This window comes from Cnephaeus nilssonii, assembly GCF_951640355.1.
Source record: "Cnephaeus nilssonii genome assembly, chromosome: 10".
NCBI lineage: Eukaryota > Metazoa > Chordata > Mammalia > Chiroptera > Vespertilionidae > Cnephaeus > Cnephaeus nilssonii.
The window spans coordinates 12690046-12711643 of record NC_137081.1 but is presented as its reverse complement, the minus strand read 5'-3'; the positions used below and the strand labels follow the sequence as shown (position 1 = coordinate 12711643).

Sequence of the window (21598 nt, the reverse complement as noted above, 5' to 3'; positions counted from 1 at the left end):
CCATCAGAGCCTCCGGACTCCGTCATTTCTGAGAGGGAGAATACTATCGCAGTTAATAGCATGGGCCCTGCAGCCCATTGTGTGGGTTTGTACATGTTTCATCCTCTGCAAGTAAGGATGATAATATACTCAGCCTATGGGGTTGATGGAATGAGTTAATACGTTGAATGTACCCAGAAGCGTGCCTGGTGCATAGTAAATGCTCAATAACTGTTGGCTATCTATAATAATAAAAGAGTAATATGCTAATTAGACAGGAAGCTGAACTACCTTCCAGATGTCATTCTGGATGTCCTTCCAGATGAAGCTGTGGTGGGGGACAAGGCAGAGGCGGTTAGGGGCAATCAGGCAGGCAGGCAGGCGAGTGGTTAGGGGCGATCAGGCAGGCAGGCAGGAGAGCAGTTAGGAGCCAGTGGTCCTGGATTGCGAGAGGGTGCAGGCCAGGCTGAGGGACGCGCCCTCCCGCCCCCGTGCACGAATTTCGTGCACTGGGCCTCTAGTTTTAAATATTATTCCTGAATCACCATCCTTAGCATGTTGGGTTTTGATGTCATATCTTCATGCTCATCACCTCATGGTCACAAAATGGCTGCTGGGCTTCTAGCTATCACATCTAAGGCCCAGGCAGGAAAGAGAAGGGACAAGCAAGGGAGAAGGAGGCAGGTTTGCTATTTGTATCAGGAAGTCAAACACTTCCCAGAAATCTCTAGCTACTTCTGCTCGCTTTTCATTGGCAGAACAGTGACCTATAACCTTCCCTATGTGGAAGGAGAGTCTGGGAAAGCAAGTTTTTCATCTGTTTGTTTGTTTTTCATATAATGAAGACTCTGGATGGGCAGAATTACATCATCCCTATCTCATTGACTTTTCTGCAGTCTCAAGAAGATGGTGACCTTGTCAGTAAAGAAGGGGAGAACATGAAACATGGAAAGGCACTAACAGGATATGCACAGTCAGTCACGGGTACTTGAGTGTGTGTGAGTCTTAGCCACACACTGGGCAAAGATTTTGATGGGAGAATGGTGGGAGCTGGGGGAGAGCCTCTGGACATTGGGTAGTGTTTTGGGTTGAATTGTACTTCCCCCCAAAACATGTCCAAGTCCTAAACTCCTCTACCTGTGAACGGAACCCTTTTTGGAAATAGGGTCTTTGCAGATATAATCAAGTTAAAATGAGAACATTAAGGATGGGGGTGGGCCCTAATCCAACGCTTGGCATCTTTATAAGAGAAAAAGTTGGATACAAAGGCACACAGGTCAGACTCCATGTGACCTCGGAGGGAGAGATTGAAGCCTGCTGTAATAAAGGTGGAATTCCAAAATTTAGGGAAAAGAAGAGCTTCTACTTGGTGCTTTTAATACTCGGGTGCAGTCTGGTTTGTCTCTGGCTCCAGCAAGAGAATCAGCCACGTGCTCCTGCAGTCATTGCTGCTGACGGGGCGGGTGAGAGTGAGAAAAAGACCCAGCCAAGAGCAAGGAGAAGCTGGGGGTCAAGTGAGGTCCCGTTGGGGAAAACCAACCTGGTCAGCACAATCTCTGTCTCAGAATGCTCTGACCTCATTTCATTCCTCTGTAGCTTACCCTGGAGTCCTAAGATTCAGCCAAACAGTGTGCATCCTCCAGAAGTTACCCGACCTTCAGAGGCCCCAGCAACCTGGGGCACCTTCCAACTGGCTTAGTGCAGTGTTTCTAAACTTCATTTTTTTTTTTACCATGCTGTGACTAAAATAACAAATATATGTATTTGTTAATCTTCACCCGAGGATATTTTTTCCCCCATTGATTTTCTAGAGAGAGTGGAGGGAGAGAGACATCGATGTGAGAGAGACACATTGATTGGTTGCCTCCTATATGCACCCAGACCAGGACTGAAGATGGAACATGCAACCCAGATATGTGCCCTTGACAGGGAACTGAACACATGACCCTTCAGTGCACAGGCTGATGCTCTAACCATTGAGTGACACCGTCCAGAGTGAAATATTTTTATTTTTAACTAGAGGCCCAATGCACGAAGATTCATGCAAGAATACGCCTTCCTTCCCCTGGCTGCTGTCACCCGGGACCCTGGTCTTTGCTCTGGCCTCCGCCTTCCGCCTTTGCTCTGGCCCAGAGCTGCCTTCCACCTTCATGCGCTGCCCAGAGGCCTGGAGCGGCTGGGGCGGGGCAGAACACCTGCATCATCGCCATGGTGACGACGCAAGTGTCCCAGCCCGGCCGCCACCATCTTTGTTGCATCCATTTGCATATTCCCTCCTTATTGGCTGTGGGCACCACCATCTTTGTTATGAAGTGATGGTCAATTTGCATATTCTGTCTTTATTAGATAGGATAATAACTTACTTCACTACCATAAGTGGAAAAAAGCCAGAATCATTTTGTATTAAACAGAAGACAATTATACAGTTAATACAATGAAAGCAAAGCAAAGCTCTTCCATTCAAGCTAGTGCCTGCAGAAGCCTGAGGCCTGCTCTCTGTTAGTGAGAGATTAGCAAATTGTGGAGGTGTGTTGAGGACATACTAGCACCTGGCCACTCGTTTCTCCCTGCGGGAGGCAGAGAATGGGAGAGAGCTTTCTCGTGGTGACTGTGTGCTATCTGAGTACCACCTAAAGTGAGACGCTTTGTGAAAATCAGCGCTAATACTGGTCAGTGACACTGAGCTTCCATCAGCTGATGTAATAGATGCTTCATGCACAGCTTTTCCTGTAATCTTCACAGCACCACGAGGTCAGCCTGAGCATTACCACGTTAGAGCCCAGCGGCTAAGGCTAAGAGGTGGTCAGTAACTAGATGAGCCACCCAGCTTGTCAGTGCAAGAGCCACTCGTAACCCACCCACCCAGTGCCTGACTCTCCTAGAGACCTGGGGGAGGGAGGAGAGTGCCTCTGCCATTCACTGGGCCTCAGCCTTGGCCCAACATGACTGTTTCTCACCGCCACTCCAATGAGCTTGCTCGAGCAGGGTGATGGTGGGATCCCAGTGGCAGAGCAGCAATGTGGAGCACAAGTCCCAGAGGGAGCTGGGCACACCTCCAGGCAAGGATGGAGGTGTCCTAATGTCAGGCCCCTCGGAACGGCCTCACTGCTTCTCAACACAGCCTGCTGGCACCTACAGCCGAGAATCCACCAGCTTGCCCACCCCCAGCCTTATGGGCACAGGCCTGGTTTGTGTGTTGAGGCCGTGGTCGGCAAACTGAGGTTCGCGAACCACATGCAGCTCTTTGGCCCCTTGAGTGTGGCTCTTCCACAAAATACCATGGCCTGGGCGAGTCTATTTGGAAGAAGTGGCGTTAGAAGAAGTTTAAGTTTAAAAAATTTGGCTCTCAAAAGAAATTTCAATCGTTGTACTGTTGATATTTGGCTCTGTTGACTAATGAGTTTGCCGACCACTGTGTTGGGGAAGTGGAGTGATTCATTAGTAGAGGCAACATTTCATGTTCTGAGAGAAAGCTGGATTTCTCTCTCTCTCTCTCTCTCTCTCTCTCTCTCTCTCTCTCACACACACACACACACACACACACACACACACACACACACACGCAGCCCCTGTAAGACAGTCAGCTCACCTGCAGATTCCCATGTGCCCATCACTCTACTGCATTCTCTGCAGGGCACCTGCATGGTGTTGCTTGATTTTGTAGAGCACAGCCCAGAGAGCCCGGCCCTGAAAGTGGGCCCCAGAGCAGTGTGACCCCCCCCCCGCCCCCACCCCTGAGGCTTCCCCTTTCAGGCCTGGGCGGAAAAAATCACCGTGAAGAGGCACAGCCCCAGGCCAACCCTGTCACACTGTGAAGGTCAAGAGAGGGTCAGGAGAAAAGCGGATATTGGAAGGCCACCTGGAGAGCAGGCTCCGCCCCAGTTCCCCCCAACCCCCACCTGGGGGTCAGGAGGCAGGATCCGGGCGGAGGGTACAAGGCAAAGGCCCCACTTTCTAATCACCGAGTGCTGCTTATCAAAGGGATTCTGACTCCTAGGTGGTGGAGCTCTTGGGAGCTGGGGCCGGGGAGGTATAATATGACTAAAAGCTGCTTTAATAAAGCACAGGGCTGGGTTTAAGTTGCACTCTCCATAAATCAAAGGGCGACATCGCCATTCTCTCTGAAGATCAGCAAGACCACGCGTTGTGGGGCTGGGGCGGCTCTTAAATCTCATCGACAGCCCTTTGAGCACAAACACAGCCGTGACTGGAGGACAGAGGTGGCTGCAGGCTGCACCGCCTCCCGGGGAGCATGCACATTCCCCCGGCGATAAGAATGCTGAATGGTTCTGAGCCTAGAAGCCTTGGAAAACAATTAGGCAGAGAAGCAAGATAACCTGTTGAAATTATGGCCCTGCACTTTACCGCTCTTCATAAATTTTCCAGCAGCCTCTCTCCAACTCAGGGGCCTGGTCTGCTTCTACCTTTAATAGTTGGGGGAATTAAGTCATCAAAGTTTCATCTACCTGTCTGACTTCAGCCAGAAGGACAACTTATTTGCTTGGATACCTTTCAAAACTGCTGTCTACATAGATTATAATTTAATATATGGTGCAACTAACACAGGCTGCCTGTTTCTTGAGTCTAAAATGTCAAAATCTGCATTTGCACGTTCTAAATTTTCTTCAACATTGCCCTCACTCTAAATAGTAATCACAGTGCAAGCTACGAAGAATTAAAAGAAATTGCACTGAGATTTACTTTCAATAAAGGAAGCAGCAGTGTGGACTCAGAGCTGGGTCTCCGAACAGAGCCGCCACTGTAGAGCTACAGCTGGTTCTTATTCTCTTAAGCCTCAGTTTTCTCATCTGCAAAATAGGGATAATGCTCACCTTAGCTGATGTGAAGAGAAAATGAGGTAAATTCAGGGGGAAGCTACTAGCATTGCTCCTGTCCACTCAATAAATATTAGAACTCCCCTCTTTAGTAAGGGCTCATGATTTGATGAATTTTTCTAGTGCCGTGGTCGGCAAACTGCGGCTCGCGAGCCACATGTGGCTCTTTGGCCCCTTGAGTGTGGCTCTTCCACAAAATACCATGGCCTGGGCGAGTCTATTTTGAAGAAGTGGCGTTAGAAGAAGTTTAAGTTTAAAAAATTTGGCTCTCAAAAGAAATTTCAATCGTTGTACTGTTGATATTTGGCTCTGTTGACTAATGAGTTTGCTGACCACTGTTCTCGTGCAACCCACACAATGCTTTCACCTGGGCCAGCTTGATTTATTTAAATGCCCATTGGTGTGAGTGATTCTCCCAAGTACTTCAGTCCCTGGAGTGCCTAAATAACTTTTATTCTTGTTGGGTCTGAAATTCCAAGGCCAAGTTCCTTGGTTCATTTAAAGCTCTGTTTCCTCATAGTTAGAGGATTCAACGGGATAAATCATGAAAAATATTTAGGCCAGTATCTGGCACTCACTAAGCACTTCATAATATCAGCTGTTATTCTTATTAAGCACAACCCTCCCTCTCCCATCACACACCCTGTCCTCCCCGCTGCTGCCACGGATCACATGTATTTGGAGGTGCTCTTTGTGCAGATGCTTGTGTTCTGTTCTTTCTCTGGAAAGCCCATACCCTTCTTTGTGTGGCCTGCTTACATTCTTCCCGTTCCTTCAGGGTGTTTCAGATGTCACATCCTCCATAAGACCTACCCTGCTCCTGTCTCTACCCAAAGTCAAAAGTCAGGCCTCCCGGCCAGTGTCCACCGCCACCAGGCACTCACCATGTTCAGCACTGAGTCTTGGTTCTTTGTGTACTTGCTTGTCGCTCCTACTCGACTCTCTAGTGTTTGAGGACAGAATCCAAGGCTCTTCCATGTTTGGGATCCTTTGTAGCATTTACCAGTGTCTGCCAGGAAGTGTCTGTTGGGCTATCACTGAATCTCATTTCACTTTAGCACTTCTTATTAGCTGGACTAGGCAGAAGAAGCACAAAGTCAAGGGTTGTTAGGGCCCAAGTACACGGTTTTTTATGCCGCCAACCTCGGTATTTGGGGTTGTGTGGGGAGGGTCAGTAACAACCAGCCAGGTAAAGGTTCAAGTCACAGGGATGATAGTGAAGTGCTACATGTTGACAGCTGAAGCATCTCTCCACCTCTTCCAGGGGGCGTGGCCACCCTTAACCATGACAGGTGACCTCTGAGAGTCCAGTGACGAGGCAGGTACGGGGCTGATGCACGCTGGCCACATGCCGAGGGTAGCACTTCCAGTGTGAGCTGCCCACCCACCCTGCAGAGAGCCCTCTCGGCAGCTAGCACAGTATTCCAGGAACGTAGCAGATTCTCCAAACATACATAATAAATGAAGGAAGTTCGGCTTTTTCTTCCGCTGGATGGCCCTGCATTACCGGGTTGGCTTCTTCGTGCCTCGTTTTCTTCAGCTGTAAGATCAGTATGAACCTGGTGTTCTTTGACTATATGACAATCAAGCATTGCTGGGATCATGTAAGAGTCAGCATGTATTGTAAACAACGATTCGTGAGGGGTACACATGGCTTCTGGAAGAGAAAGCTCAATTGTCAAGGCACTTACAAAACCATCTCTGCTTTCTCTGGATATGCCTAAATAGCGTTCATTAAATCTTTATCTCAGTACCATCGTCCGCAGGACTCAGTTTCCTTATGGAAAGTCAGGGAGCCATCCATCGGCTCACCGCCGACAGCTGTTGAAAGGAGCAAGTAATACGAGTGATTGCAAAGCACTGGCCTCAAATCCGAGGAATTATACAATAATAATAGTAATCATCTGTCACTAAAAGTATTTCCATCTTAGTAGGTTGTAAGTAATACATTTTCTCTCTGCTTAAGTCTCTCTTTACTCTCTAAATAATGCATTACCCATTGCATTTACAAGCTCCCAGCCTGCTTCGTGTTTTAAATTGAAATCTGGCCTGCCCACGTGAGCTAACACCATTCACCTCGAGAATAATACCAGGCGATCTTTAACAACAGGGCTTTGAGATTTATGGTTTGAGCTGTGAGATGGAACGTCAGCAGTGCAGCAATTCAGAAAAAGAATCCTCACACCTCATTTCTTCATTCAAATGAATTCAGCAAATATGTCTTGAGCACAGAGTCAGAGCCAGGCAATGTGTTGCAAATCCGATACTCCGGAGCAGGCCACACAGACGTGGAAACTAATCACTGTAATCGAGGTAATAAAAGTTTTATGGAGGACCTGCAGAAAGTGTCTTGGTAACATACTGGATGGAATTACCCAGTGGGCCTCGGGAGGAGGGCTGTGGGAGGTGTCTTGGTGCGTTCAGTTGCAGATAACCGAGTCCTTTCTAGCTGGCTTAAACAGAGAGGGATTTAATGTGGTGAATTAGGCGTTTGCAAAATGTAGGGCTGGAGGAGCAGGCTCTAGGCGGGGCTTCCAGAAATAAATCTCAGAACAGCAATACGGCTCACTGATGTTGGTACCCTTCAGAGATCAGAAGCCAATGCCCCAACTATCAGCAACAGAATCACATTGCCTCAGCTGTGATCCATGCTAACACGACCCTCCCACAGCCTAGGGATCCCCAGGAGGCTAGACTGGACACGATGCAGTAAAACCAAACGCCTCGGCTACTGTGTTTGCCAGCAGATGCTACGCCTGGGCCTCACTTCCCTCTCCCAAGGTGTTTGGCTGATTGGTAGAGGTGGGCCTGGTGAACTCAAGCTGCAAGGAACCCTGGGAAGTGTGGTCTCCAGCTTCAGCACCTCTGGCCCATAGTAACTCTTGCTGTAAGAGGGTGGGCGGGACAAAGGGAGCCAGTCTCCAATTTCTGCCTTTAAGTCTTTCATGGGGAAAGAACCACTTTATCTGGGACCTGCAGGATGATTGCGGAGCCACAGGACACAGGGCAGGGGGGCCACAGGGCAGTGGGGCCACAGGACACAGGGCAGGGGGAGCCACAGGACACAGGGCAGGGGGGGCCACAGGGCAGTGGGGCCACAGGACACAGGGCAGGGGGCCACAGGACACAGGGCAGGGGGCCACAGGACACAGGGCAGGGGGTCACAGGACATAGGGCAGGGGGCCACAGGGCACAGGGCAGGGGGCCACAGGACACAGGGCAGGGGGCCACAGGACACAGGACAGGGGGCCACAGGACACAGGGCAGGGGGGGCCACAGGACACAGGGAAGTGGGGCCACAGGGCACAGGGAAGTGGGGCCACAGGACACGGGGCAGTGGGGCCACAGGACACAGGGCACTGGGGCCACAGGACACAGGGCACTGGGGCTACAGGACACGGGGCAGTGGAGCAGGAGCAGCTATGCCTACTGTGTGTGGTCCTGGTATGGAGCTGTGAAATGCATGCCTGGTTCAAAGAAATAGAAGTAATTTGAAATAACAGCAGCACAAGATATAAAACTAGGAGCAACAAGACATGAGGAGGGAGAGTCACAGTGGACTGATTTATCAGGACTTTGGATTTTAGGCTTTAAGCTGAAAGTAGTAGGGACATCTAGAAAGGTTTAAAGGAGTGGGTGTGTATGTGTGTGTGTGGAAGAGAGAGAGAGAGAGAGAGAGAGAGAGAGAGAGAGAGAGAGAGAGAGAGAGAGATTACATATAGTGGTGTGCCGGCAAATGTTTAACAACTGGGCTCTCCAGAGGGAAGAAGTCCTGATTTGTAGCGTATGCCAATTTCTGTGTTGTAAATGCTTCCAACACAGGGATGGTCTCTTTCAAGCTATCGATGTGACACCACTGAACATGGGGTTGGGAAGAGATATTGACAGCAGGTTCTTGGGAGCTGGTTCAAACTGGTTCCAGAATTCCTGTTTTTGTGACATGATACATTCTCAAAATAGTTCCATAAGATATATGGTTCCATTTCACAAATGATAAAACTGAGGCCTAGAGAGATAAGTATTTTACCCCAGGTTATGAAACTAATTAATGGTGGAACCTTGTTTTAGGTCCAGGTCTGCCTGTTCTCAAAGCTGGTGTCCTTTCAACAAGACTGTATAGTGTAGAGATGGGTTGGAAGGAAGCACAGTCAGAGGGAGGAGCCAAATAAAGGTCACTGAAGAGGCTAAGTGAGAGGTGATGAGGCAGAGCCAAGTGTGGTAGGGTGTCAGGAAGCGTGGACACATTGGGCAGAGCTGCAGGACGCAATTGCTGGCCTTGCATCACATCAGAGGGGAGGGGCTGGGGGGAGGGGCAGAGTTATAAATGGAAGGCAAGGATAATTTCCAGGTCTGGTTTGTAACTGTGAACAGGGTGGTGCCTATGGCCAGGACAGGGTCATAAGGCACAGGTTTCATTACAAGCTTATGTTCCAGTGCGGGCATGTTGAGTTCAAGGGCCTGTGGAAAGTCCAGGTGGGGATGTCCAGTAGGAAAGGGGGAACCTATGTGCTCAGGAGACAGGCCTGAGCTGGCGATGGTGACCAAATCAGTCTAGAGATGGTAGTGGAAGCCTTGGCTATAGATGAACATGCAAGAGACAGTGTGGGGAGGTCTGAGAATAAGCCAATAAAGGGATGGTCTCAAGGAGAATCAACTCAGAATCATGTTTCTGTAGACAAGGAACGAGTGTCCAGCATGGGAGTTCAACAGTGTTGGGCGTTGTCATGGATGGTTTGATGCACTCCCTGACCCCATTTCAGCAATAAACTACTGTTCTACCAATTGCTGTGAATACCTCCCAAAGATGATCTCCTGCTGTCAGCCCTCTTTGAGGACTCCCTCACCTGAAGAACACTACCTGGTCCTGGGTCTCACCTCCTTCCAGGGGTGGCCCATATCCACTGACCAACACAGTGGGATAAAGGCCTAGCTTCCTTGTCCCACTTGGGACAACTCTGCAGGGCCACCGTAGCTCCAAATTTCCCTGTGGAGTTGGCTGAGACCCAAGTTGGAGTGCATTGCAGTTCAGCTTCTCCCTCTGCCCCATCCAGCTTCCTTCCCCTGCCTTCTGTAGGCACTGAACCTAAGTGTGCTCCCAAATAGACATCCTGCTGACTCACCTTCATTTCAGCATCTGTTTCTCGGGGAGCCCAGCATGTGACAGAACCTTATTTCTCGTGTCTTCTGCCCTATGACATTGCTGTTCAATGGTAAGCAGGACCAGACCAACCCATTCATTCATCAGATCCTAAAACAAACTGGTGGTGGGTGAAAACCAAGACTCTAACATCTTACTGACTGAATAAAGCTTTATTTTAATGCAAAATAAAACAAGAAAATTTTGTATATTCATATATAACAACATCCAAAATTTTTTTCTGTGGTACAAATGGATTCATTTTAAAAAGTCTGTAAAGAATTTTAATCTCCACCCCCATATGCCAAAATATGATTCACATATTTTATATTCAGAACAGACTTGGTATCACAGAAGCACAGGAAAACACTAGAAAAAGTGACTGCATCAACAGCAGGTTTTGTTTTTATGTTCCAGTAGTAAACAGCACTGCAGTCAGCATAGATGGAACAGAACTCTCTCAAAGAGCTGAGTCAGGACAGTCTGGGGTTAGTTCACTCTCCACTCGGCTTGGTAGTTAAGCCCATCTTTGTAAGTCAGGCGGTGAGTGATTCTATTACTATTTAAGGACAGGAGAGAAAGAGTTTCACTTAGAAGTAGTAGCTGCATGTGAGAGACTAGGCTTATTTTAGATATCTAACTTTTATTCTCCTTTTTGTCGGAAAGGTGACTTTGTAGGGTATCTTACGGAGAATCCTCTTTGTGGTCTCATTGTGGCATCATTTCTACCTAAGTCAGTGTGAACTGGGAGTGCAGAGAAATAGTTCTGTATGCTGTTTCTGAACCTAACTCCCTCCTGCCTAATTGTGCTAAATCTGGACTTTCTGTTGTACATGGATTCAGAAAGCAGTAGGTGTCCACCTGATTTAGCATCAATTTGAAGGCCATTCATTGCGGATTTCAGAGTTTAATGCTGACAGGGATTTTAAAGACACACATTCCTATCCACACCAAATTCTCCAGATCTCTTTATCCCCCTGAAATGCTAAGATGTTCCTCCGAAGGAAATACACGTGGTGGTTACAGGTTAGGAGGATAAATGCTCTTAAGGGCTTGATCTCTACGCCTATGAACCCTAGGCGTGACAACTCTAAAAGTTGCTAGGTAGACTTCCTTCAAAAAATAGGTTTACTGCAAGAAGTTCAAGAATCTTTGGAAAAAATAATGAACCATGTTTTAATTTTATTGAGTTTGGTGGCAAAAATAAAGCTACAGTGAAGCCTCTTCTACTAGGCAGTTGTGACCGTGGGTCCGTGGATCTCACCATGCTCCCAATTATAGGATCTTTGCTCCATGATGTCAGGTGGGGGTGGGGGAGAGGGGGGCTAATGCATACAGACCAAAAAAAAATCTAAGAATAATGAGCTTCACAGTAATTTTTTTCCAATCTTTGTTCGTTACTCAATTGTGATTTAAGTAAATGTTCCTTTGAGCTTGCTTTCATCCACTGATTTGATATAGCGGGGGAGCAATTATTGTACCAAGAGTGATACTACCACAGCCAATGACACGACAGGCTAATGAAATGTTGTGTTTCTCTCCCTGGCAGAGGACTAAATTCTCTTGCATCTAAAATTTTTTCAGTGGTTTTCTCCCTTTCATCGCTCTACTCCTGTAAAGAGGGACAAAAACAGAGCCCTTTCAAATATCTAGTGACTTGAAGCCAAAAACATCGTTTCAAGGCATAAATGACCCAGTAGTCAGATCACAAGTCAGGTGGGTGTATGTCGGTGGATTTGCAGCTCCCTGTGCCATCATTCCTGGGGGCACTCTGTGTGTGTGTGTGTGTGTGTGTGTGTGTGTGTGTGTGTGATGGTATTAGTGTTCTGAGCTACAAGGAGACACCTGGTTGAGTTTTTCCAAGGCCCTAAATAAACTGGGAACTATTTTCTGCTACTGGATACCTACTGATTATAGCCTGGTCTTCTAAATACTCTAAAAACCTGTTCTCTTAAATACTGGAGAGTTCTGTAACCTCTGGGTGGTGAGGGTTGGTACAAAGGCATTTATAAACCTTACATTCAAGCTGCTCTTAATTGTTGCTTGGCTTGACGGGGCCTCTGTCGTACACATAATGTTGGGTTCTTTCGGGCAGGGTCAACGGGGCATGTGTTACGCTTCAGGCAAGAAGAGAAAACTGCTATAATCATTTTGTGGTCCACCTTAATAGTACCTTCACATCACTGGCTGCCTCTCAGGATTAGCAGCTGTTTTACTGTGTACACAACACAAAACCACGCTTGGAGCAACTTACCCTGAGCCTGCCTGCAGCGGGTATTGTGCTCACAAGGTGGCAACATGGTGAAAATAGGGGCTTTCTTCCTACAAGGGCCACTCCTCCAATGAACAGAGAATTTCTCTTCATACTACTTCCCTTGGGCCACCTCTGTGAGCCTTGGCCTTAGTCCAGAAGCAGCCTTCTGGCTGGTCTATGTCCTGTAGTCCACAGACATTTGGTTAAACTATGGGACATACGGAAGAGCTGATTTTCAATGCTTCAAACCAAGTTGCATTATCCGCACCTTATCACTTTCTTCTTGAAGGTTTATTTAGATTGAGGAGAAGGCGGCATTCAGCATGTGGGCAGGGAAGCCCTACAGCTCACCTGCAGTCCAGGTAAGCAGGGCTGGAGATCCTCAACCTCTTTGCACAAATTGCAAAGGATCTAAAGGCTTAAGAGAGATAAGAGAGGGCAAAAAACCCCCCTTTAACGTCTATTCTCAAGAGGGCCATAAGTAATTGTAGCTTAGAAAATGATACCTCTCAAAGTCCAGTAAGTAACACAATTTAAGTCTAAAACCAGCAGTCGCATCATTCTTGGTAACATAACTCTATTTTAAATTAAAAAAATAAGACTAAACTGAGCTAGATGGATACTCTATATATTCAATAATACTTTAATTTATTAAATCCTATCAGTCAGAGATATTCTAATATATCAACCAAAATACCTCTAAATTGAACTCAAGACATTTTTATTTTTGGGAGGGAATAAAGAAGGAATGTGAAAATGCCTAAAGTATGCCTGCTGCTCCGAGGTTTGACCGTTGCTCAATCTTTTGTTTGCATTCTCATTTGGGTCAAGTTACAAGTTTTAGATGTTCTGTTGAAAAAAAAAAAAGGAAAAATAGCTGCAAAGCTCAAAAGCATTTGGGATGGGTTTTGGAGGTGGGGTTCAGATTTTCAAAAACATAGACCTTCATTTCCCAATCGGCCATCCTGGCCTTGGTCTTGTCCTGACTGTTGTGAATGAAATCTAGCAGATACAGATTGACCTCATTTTATGTGTCTTCTCCCTTCCCATCTATTCTGTTTTCTTTTTTTTTTTTCTTTATTATTCCCTCATCACATTTTCCAGAAAGCATTTTTTATCTTTTATTCTCCATACTGCTAATCCACACTTACACACACGCACACACATACACACACATGGGTCAGCCACCACCATCCACTACCTGCTGGTTCTCAATCTCCGAAGGCCACAGTCAGCCCTCCCTGTCCCCGGGGTCCAGATGGCGTTGTTTGGCACTGAGTCTGGAATTGGCACCTCCAGGGCATTGCTCCCCCTGTCGCCTAGTCCATGGGCCCTCTTTCTCAAGTACATTCTAGTCCTCCAATGGGAGGCTTAAAGCAGGGGCCCCAGTTCTAATAATTACAGGCAGGAGACCTGCAGGTGACTCTGAGACCACATGTCCCCATGGCATTGTGCCTGGGACATGGGAGGAAGGAAGGTGAGGACCACGGCAATTTCAGCCCTCAACTTGGTCACTGTGGTTCTTGGAATAGATTCCTTCTGGAAGTTCTGACTAGCTTTGCACATTCTCCCAGGACACTAATACTGCATTCGCATCTTATTTTTATACAAAAGTGAGGAAACGTGAAACACTTATACCAAATGAATGGTACCAGGAACCTGAGAAATTCTACAAGTAAAGAGATGCAGTCTTCCTCTGGGTAGAAAATGTTCCAAGGAGATCACAAGTCAAGCTTGCTGTTTCCTTTCTCATTGAAATACTACTCGCTTAAGATGCCCATGTTTGCAGCCACTCCTCCGACTTAACACAGTGGTTGAAGCTTAGCTTCTGAATGGAGACGATCCAGGGCAGCGCCTGCTCCACGCTGCCAACGCTGTGGGCTGGGCACGCAGGGAGGCAGCATGGAGGGTATCTCCTGTGTGATTTGCTTGTTCAGATGTCACGCTCATGGGCGTTAACCGTTCTAAAAGTACTTCAAATATCAGGCAGTATTGTTTTTATGGCCCATCCTTCCTCTTTCTCCTGACTTTTCCCCTCCAAAAACTCCTGTTCCTTCTTTTTCTCTCTAATTAGCGGTCAGGTGTTACATTCTCAATCAAAAAACCTAATCTGTACGCAGGTCAAGTCTTAACAGGAAGAAGGCCTCGAGGAAGGGCGATGTTAGCTGTCTTCCTTCCTGGGCTGTGCTGGGCTTGGTGGTGTTGGCTACACGGCTGCAGTCATGGGGTTCTTCTGCCGGGGGTCCTGGGTCCGGTAGGGGTACTGGTCTGGGCTGCCCCCTCGGGGTCCTGGCCTGCCCATTTCCTGATAGGCTGGCACTCTGTGGTGCTGAGGGGGCGAGGGCGGGACATCTTGTCGGAAGGGTCCTTTGTGCTGGGGGGCGGGTGGGGGTGGGTAGTACTGGGGATACCGGAGATCTGCGACCCTCAGGTCCGGGGGGCGGGGGTAGCTCCCTTTGGGCGGATGCATGGGATGAGGCCCTGGGTAGTAGGGGAGCTCCCTCTCCTTGTAGAGCCCTCGGGGTGCCGCTGTCAGATAGTCTGCGGGGTCGGCGGGTCCTCCCCTGGGAAGAGAAAAGCAGACATAGGTCAGTAGTTCCTAGGCTGGCTGCCCCACTGAAGACACATCCCCCATTGTGTGTACGACAGAGGTCCCGCCAAGCCGAGCGGCAATTAAGAGCCCCTTGAATGTAAGCTTTAGACAAGCCTGTGTACCAGCCCTCACTGTCACACCCAGAGGCTGAGAACTTTCCCCAGGATTTGGGAGAACAGGTGGGTGTGGCGATGGGAGGTGACCTGTGCCCTTAAACAGAAGAGAGGGAATCGTCTTCTTCCCCGTCTCCCTCCTGGTGGCCAGTGGAGTGGCCATTGTAGACCACACGGAGAAAGCCATGGGCTGAGGAAGGCAGGGGCCTGGGGCCCTGACACCTCGGAGCCATCAGATCAACCAGGACTGTGTACACTCAGATTGGTACATGAGAGAGAAATAGGCTTCTACTTGTTTAAATCCTCTTAGGCTAGCCTTTATCCTAGTAGCCAACCAGTGTCCTAAACAAGGCAGAGTTGGGCTCTCTAAGGCTGTGAACACTCCACCCTTTCCTTCTCTGCCCCCTGGAAGCCAGTCCCACATATGATGGTAGGAACATCCAGGTTATTCGGAGCCATAAGGCTCCCCTGGCTCACACTCGCTTCTCTCCTAGGCCTTTGGCACTCCTCACCTGGGCCACAGTCTCGGTCTACCGCTTGGGTCTCCTGTCACATCCCGGTGGGGACCAGTGTGCCCTCCCCTCTCTCCAATTCCTAGAAGAGGGCCTAACCCAGAGCTGGGAACTGCTCCCCTCGAACGTTGATGAAAGCAATTCTCCATGCCAAAACCGGTTTGGCTCAGTGGATAGAGCGTCGTCCTGCGGACTAAAAGGTCCCAGGTTCGATTCCGGTCAGGGCATGTACCTTGGTTGCAGGCACATCCCCAGTAGGGGGTGTGCAGGAGGCAGCTGATCGATGATTCTCTCTCATCGATGTTTCTAACTCTCTATCCCTCTCTCTTCCTCTCTGTAAAAAATCAATAAAATATATTTAAAAAGAAAGAAAGAAAGAAAGAAAGAAAGAAAGAAAGAAAGAAAGCAATTCTCCAGCAAAGCGGAGAAGCGCCAGGCCGGTAGCAGCATGGGAAAAGCCTAACCAGCTATAGGTTACACAGCGAAACCAGGAGGCACACAGGAAGGTCCAGGCGAGAACAAACGCTGGCAGAAAGCGACCCTGTCTGGATCCTCCGCTAAGACAACAAGCTTCTTCTGATCCACTTGCCATCCCAGAAGCAACCCATCTGCAAACACATGACCACATCTCATCCAGCCCCGGGCTGAACAGATGCCTTCTGTTTGCGGCTCTCAACTCCCATCAACCTTCTGTGCGCATGTACACCACCATCGCCCCAGATCCTTCTCGCTTTTCACCCTCCCCCCTTTTACCATGTTTTTAAAGGAAAACAGCACCATTCATAATTAATGAAAAGCTCTCCAACATCCGTGTACAGACTGGTCGAACCCTTGGAAGCGATGGTGGCGCTGTGAGAACAGAGTCAGTGGTTAATCAAACACCGTCAGTGAGGGCCGGGATCGCCCTGTCATCCGCAGGCTGATGTGAACACAGCCCTGTGAGCCCCTCAGATCAATGCAGGTTTGACAAGCGCCGAGCTCCGAGCATGTGCCAAGCAGCACGTGAGCGCATTTATAAAGATGAACAATAGGGTTCTCGCTCCACTTCTCTGCGTCTTAATTTGGCTATGTATAATAATGAAAGATAGGCCTTCGAGCACGGCGTAATTTAGTCCGTGAGAGTTTTCAGATAAAAAAATTAAATTGTTTACGTACAAGTTATTATAACGTCAACGGCTATGATTCAGTGCCGTGCGCTTCGCTCTATTTTAAATCGCCCGTGACAAATCGGGCACGAACGCGCGTCTGTCACCCCAGCCAGGGGAAATTAGGGATCAGGATTTCATCTCCCCTCTCCCTGAGAATTTTATTTTTGATTTAGGAAACTTCCAGCATTCATTGTATCTTTTATCATAAAATATTTTGAAGGCCCTCGCCACTGTCCACGCTCATTTCTATTTTCCTTGGGTTCATGTTGGAGATTTCCAAAAAACTTAAAAAAAAAAAATCCTTAACCTGTGCTTTCTCTCAAAATCTACTGGAGATATTTCTCCGCATGAAGTGAAACATGTGGTTTTTCTGCACTCATTTTAAGCCCTTGGGATAAATCACTGACATTTGCAACACACAAACATTATCTGCTTTAAAATGAACACACAGCCGCGCTCCCTGCGGGCCCTCTTAGCCTGGATGTTTCCTGTTTAAAATGGAAAGAGAGAAAGGAGGAATTCCAGGCCTCGGACTTTTAGGGTCCTGTTCTCTCCCTGGAGGCTTCTCTCTTAAAACAGAACATTATAAAAGACAGGCACGCCTTGTTTTTTAATTTTAATTTTTTTTACTTTTTGAGAGAAAACCCAGATCAAGTGGCGACAGGGCAGAAGCCACCCCAAGAGCCACCAGGACAGTGCCCAGGGGGACAGCTGCTATCTCTTTCCCCACACCTCGCCCCTGCGACTCCTCCACCTCTCAGGGCGGGGGCGGGGGTCCCCCTGGGCAGAGGGGCAGAGCTCAAGATGCTGCTCCTCCAAGGGGAGGCTCTATGCCTGGGAGTGTGCTCACATGTGGCGGAGACCAAGTAAGGTAGCTGTTCTTTGTCAAGAAATGAAATCGTGGAAATGGTCTTACTCTGTAGAACTCATCACAATGGTTATGGTTTTAGATTTTTCATAGAGAAAGAAAACAATGAGCTGGCCTATAAAAACACCGTTTAAGGTTCAAAGGGTGCTCGGAAGATTTGTCTTTTTTTTATTGGGGGGAGGGGAGTTGCTGTTGTTTATAATAACTTTTTGCTCAAAAGTAAGCATTTTCTACAGACTTCCCCCAGAACAACAGGGAAGTGCTTTTGAATAATGTTCACACACACACACACACACACACACACACACACACACACACACACACGCAGGCATATGCGTAAATGAATTTTAAACAGAAAAAAACCCAAAAACCTCCTCATTAACTAAGGAACTTGATAGGAAAAAGGGAGAAGGAAAGGGAGCTGAAATGTTAGCCTTGTTAACCTCGAGTTTTCCTTTTCATAGTGTCTTTATTTGGGTGAAATTTCGTATTTGTAGGAAAGCACAGAAACCAATCCATTCTGAGGCCTAAGAAATGCGTATCCCAGTGACCAGTGCTTTGAGTGACTCTGAGGAACTCAGCAGCAGTTTCCTCTGAAGATGGTGACGCAAACAAGGGTCCAAACAGAAGATGTATCAGAACTTCCAGGTCCCTCATTTCCCACGTGACCTCCTGAGCTTCATCTGTAGGTGTTATTGTTTTCCTTGAAATCAATTTCCCATTGAAAACATCACCCAAGAATCATATTTACTTAAGAGAAGGGAAACAAGCCCATGTTTGCTTTCTTTATAATACAACTCTTTGAGGAAGTTGCCATGAAAATATCTGTATTTTTAAATTTTCACTATTTACTTTTTTATTTCAGTTTTGATTAGGCTCATTTTTGAGGCCAAAATGATTCAGATTTTGCTCTGAAAACTCACAGGAACTATCTCAGACATACAGTTGCCAATCACATAGATGCATGCAATAATGAAAGTTGACCTTTAAGTCTAAATGTGAGAAAGCTATATGATACATACATGTGAAGAAACAATAAGGATCACTTTCTTTAGATGATGTTTTCCTCCTTTTGCCAGTTTGGTATGTCACTACTTTTCATCAAACAAAGAAGAGGATGAATATTAGAGGCTACGTGGGTCAGAGAGCCAGCCACTGAGTACCAACAGTCTTCAATTTATGGAAGGATGGAAGGTATGCTCCTATATTTGGTAAGACAATCCTATATTGGGAAAGGGCTCAGTATTGGATGAACCAAGTCACTGGAAAAGCATTTTAGTTAGGGATGAGATGGCCATACTTACTATACTTACTGGAATAGATGAAGGGGCATGAGCTATTTTGAATCGTCCCATCTCTGTTTGCATTTCTCCTCCTCTCCACGCCTCAAATGCAAAGAACACCTCTTTCTTCGGAACTTACTACAGCCAATCATTCTCACCTCATCATCTTTCCCCTCCCTTGCGGCTAGTTTATCTCTGGCCTGGAGCACAAGCATCCTGAAGGAAGGAACTGAGCCTCATATGTCTAGTATCTCCCTCAGAGCTTAGCACTGGCCTTTGCACATCATAAGTGCTCCATAAATGTCTATTGAATGTGTTCAAGGGAGTTTAACATAAAGAGAAAACCCACTAACATCCCCAGTAACCATAGAGGGTCAGGTGTGTTTAGGGGCTGTAAGTGGGTAGCTGGGTGGAGGAATAAAAAGAGAAAGTGGACTCCCATTGAGATCCAGAGACTACAATGGCTGAGGTAAGACTACTCCCTAATTTTTCAAAAAGGAGGATGGAGGTAAGACTACTCCCTAATTTTTCAAAAAGGAGGGATGGAGGGGGGAGGACAGTGGGCTGAAAAAAAAAAGAATTGGATTGTGTCCAACACATAATGACTGTGAACTTGATCGGATTATTATGTTTGTCTTCTTTGCCAAGAACAAAAGTATACTGTCTTATCTCTGTTGTCTCGCATGGCACTTGAAACATAGAAGGTGCTTAATAAATCTTGGGCTTGAATTTAATTGCTTTGATTTACCAATAAGTTTAACATCACTAATTGGTGATTCAAGAATCATTTAAGAATTGTTTCTATGATGGTCTAGCAAAGACATTTGCTTTATTTCTGTCAGAACACAATAATCTAGGAACATCTTACTTTAAATGTTTAAAAAATACAGTACTCATGATCCTATATAATAAAAGCCTAATATACTAAGTGTCCAGTTGACCAGTTGGCCATTCAACCAATCAAAGCATAATATGCTAATGATATGCTAAGGTTGCTCAACCGCTCATTATGACATGCACTGACCACCAGGGGGCAGATGCTTGGACCAGTAGGTTAGCTTGCTGCTGGGGTCCAGCCTATTGGGACTGAATGAGATAGGCTGGACATGCCCTGGAGCCCTCCTGTGGTCCCTCCCTTGCTGGCCAACATCCTGCGTCTCTCCCCAGCACCGATCATGTACCTGTGAGGTCCTTTGGCCTGGCCTGCACCCTCTTGCAATCTGGGACCCCTTGGGGGATGTTGAAGAGCCAGTTTCGGCCTGATCCCAGAGGCCAGGCCAAAGGACCCCACTGGTGCATGAATTCGTGCACCAGGCCTCTAGTCTCAAATAAAAGTCTTAGGGAGACAATGTCAAAGGTGAAAACCAGGTGCAATCACCACAGTTTCAAGTACCTGGGCTTGAGGATAGATAAACACCTTCTGCCAGTTCCCCTCTGTCACAAAGCTTCCCAACCTTTTCTCCACCAGAACACACATGATGGGTGACCTTCATATGAACCACAAGAGAGGCAGAGGCTAGGATTATGCAAACTTCTCTACCTCCTGCTGGAACTGAATGCCCTTCCCTCCCACGCAACAAAACGAAACAAAAACACAAGGAGATTCAAGTGAGTGGGGGCAACATTATCAAAAGTGACAAATCTTTGGAATAAATAGCTGATCATGATTCACCTACCAGTATGTGTATCAAGCCTGAGTTTAAGAACCGCCACTTCATCCAGCCAATGAGCACCCTTTAGGAGGAAGGACAGGTGAAGTTGAAGAATGACAGGGGAAAAACATCTAGGGTTGAGCCGGAGGTTAGCAGGTGTGAAAATAAGATACGCAGTAAAAAGTGTGAAAGCCATGAGGAGAAGCTCGCGAAGGGCAGAACCCTGTTCCTCTTAATTTCTGTAAAATACTACCCATGCTAATCACTGCAAAACAAAGGTAGCCTCTATGGGTTTCCTTTTGTGGTAATAATTGACTGTGACCAAATTCGGGGTTCAAAGGAAAGGAAGTAACATGATGTAAAACTGCTGGTGTTAAGAGAGGTCCTTGTGTTAAGAGAGGCAGAAAGTCAACTTTACTCTCAAGTACACCACGTGTAGGTTACTCAGTGGGGAGCTGATGTTGGTGCCTTCCTCTCTGATTCTTCAACAAACGTGGCAAAGCTAAAAAAAGATCAGCACAAACAGTATTCTTGTAGGCGCTGGAGTCCCCCACGCTATGTGGCCAGCGACGCTTTCAGTCTGTGTGGAAATTCCTTCCGTGTCAGATTCCCAGTTACAGGCCTTCCTCCTCCACCAGGCGTGAACGTGGCTGCTGGGATTAGCAGAGCCCTCCGCACTGTACATGACACAGCTATGATTTCTGCAGATTTTACAGAATCGTAAACTATAGTGATCATTCGATGGCCTATGTTACAGAGATGATTTCAGAAAGAAAAGCCACTTTCATCACTCACATTTCCCATGGCGTTATGAGGACCGGGCTCTCGCTCTTTGCTAAGAACTGGAGTGGGAAGAGATTTATCAGCAGATGCCTTTGGCTCTTGTTAACACCAAGGAAATGTTTGCAAAGAAAATGAAAGAGGAACGAGAGTGACTGAGTGCTCAGAGGATATTTCTGAAACAGTTTGAGACAGTTTTAGAATTCTGGTCACTCACATTTAATTTCTTTTGTCATGTTTTACAGCAGTAACCACAAACAAGAATTCAATTATTAACAGACTTCATGTGTAATTAGTAGGGCACCCTAGATAACCCGTTAGCAGATATTATCTGGAAAATGGCCCTTAAGGATGTTTCATCCTATCAGACAGTGGGAGGTATTCCCTAAAAATGGTCCTGGTAAAATAATTTTCTTTATGAGGGGGAGTGAGATTTTTAAAGTG

General features: G+C 47.0%; 1 protein-coding gene across 1 annotated transcript in view; it reads right to left on the bottom strand.

Annotated features, from left to right (window-relative positions):
* Positions 1–10115: 10115 nt before the first annotated feature.
* Positions 10116–21598, bottom strand: part of PARD3B (par-3 family cell polarity regulator beta) — a 902602-nt gene continuing 891119 nt past the window's right edge. Inside the window, exon 23 of the mRNA XM_079783005.1 lies at positions 10116–14769. Within this exon, the coding sequence (XP_079639131.1) occupies positions 14412–14769 (358 nt within the window). The 3' untranslated portion in view covers positions 10116–14411. The remainder of the gene's footprint in view (positions 14770–21598) is intronic.